The sequence below is a fragment of the Sinocyclocheilus rhinocerous genome, unplaced genomic scaffold (assembly GCF_001515625.1).
Source record: "Sinocyclocheilus rhinocerous isolate Xijiao unplaced genomic scaffold, SAMN03320098_v1.1 scaffold1211, whole genome shotgun sequence".
NCBI classification, from domain to species: domain Eukaryota; kingdom Metazoa; phylum Chordata; class Actinopteri; order Cypriniformes; family Cyprinidae; genus Sinocyclocheilus; species Sinocyclocheilus rhinocerous.
This window is the reverse complement of record NW_015670979.1, coordinates 160548-161368: the sequence shown is the minus strand read 5'-3', so window position 1 is coordinate 161368 and position 821 is coordinate 160548. Positions and strand designations below refer to the sequence as shown.

The following is an 821-nucleotide window of genomic DNA, read 5'->3' as shown; positions in this document are numbered from 1 at the left end:
ATAAATATATATATATAAAAGTTTATTTTGCATTATTTTTGCATAGAATTCTACTGCCCTTAATTTATTGTGGTCGTTCCACAGGTCTCAGATTATTCAGTGTTTTTCAATTGTAACTTTTAAAGGAGATGGATTAAGGATTAAGGAGGAGATTAAGGATTTAATTCATTTTTTCTCCATAAATAATAATAATTATTTGTGAATAATGAGTGTGTATTGTATAATCAGTGCCCTAATCTAGCAGCAAATTGCGATTACCATAAAACAAGTACACAGAAAACATGGTACTTGCGTGATATCTGTATAAAATCAGTGATAACACCATGGTTCTTTTTGGTTCTTTTTTGTTAGTGTGATTTAACCAAGCAGAAGTTAAACCGAGGTGCTGGAGCATAGTGTGGATTTATTGGCGTGTTTTGGCTTGGTTTATTTTTCTAGTTAACATTTTTAGCTGCGGTTGGCAATCCGCAAAAATGCAAAAACACTTTTAGGTATTTAGTCGAGCTGCACAGAGACTGGCCCACACTGATCTCCATACACTGAGCTCTCATTCACTGAATAAAACCTTTCACCTGCTCTGAACGTGGGACACCCGATATTCTGACCCGTGTGTGTGCGGATGTGTGTTTCAGATCCTGTCTCGGCTCTGGAGGCAGCTCAGCAACTCCAGGTGACTGTTCGGAAAATGCACGACTTGGAGACAGAAAACCAGAGGCTCAAAGATACACAACAAGAGTACGAACGTGAAATTGCAGAGGTTAAAAACCCAGGTAACCACCAGCTTCTCAGTGCTGCTTGAAATGAAGGAAAACAACACATTT

The 821-nt window shown here is 38.1% G+C and overlaps 1 protein-coding gene across 3 annotated transcripts in view; it reads left to right on the top strand.

The window, feature by feature from the left end:
• The window catches only part of LOC107734438 (homeobox protein cut-like 1), a 121446-nt gene that overhangs the window by 68656 nt on the left and 51969 nt on the right, over positions 1-821 (top strand). For all 3 annotated transcript variants that reach the window (XM_016546389.1, XM_016546390.1, XM_016546388.1), the window contains exon 5: positions 633-770. In XM_016546389.1, the coding sequence (XP_016401875.1) occupies positions 633-770 (138 nt within the window). The remainder of the gene's footprint in view (positions 1-632; positions 771-821) is intronic.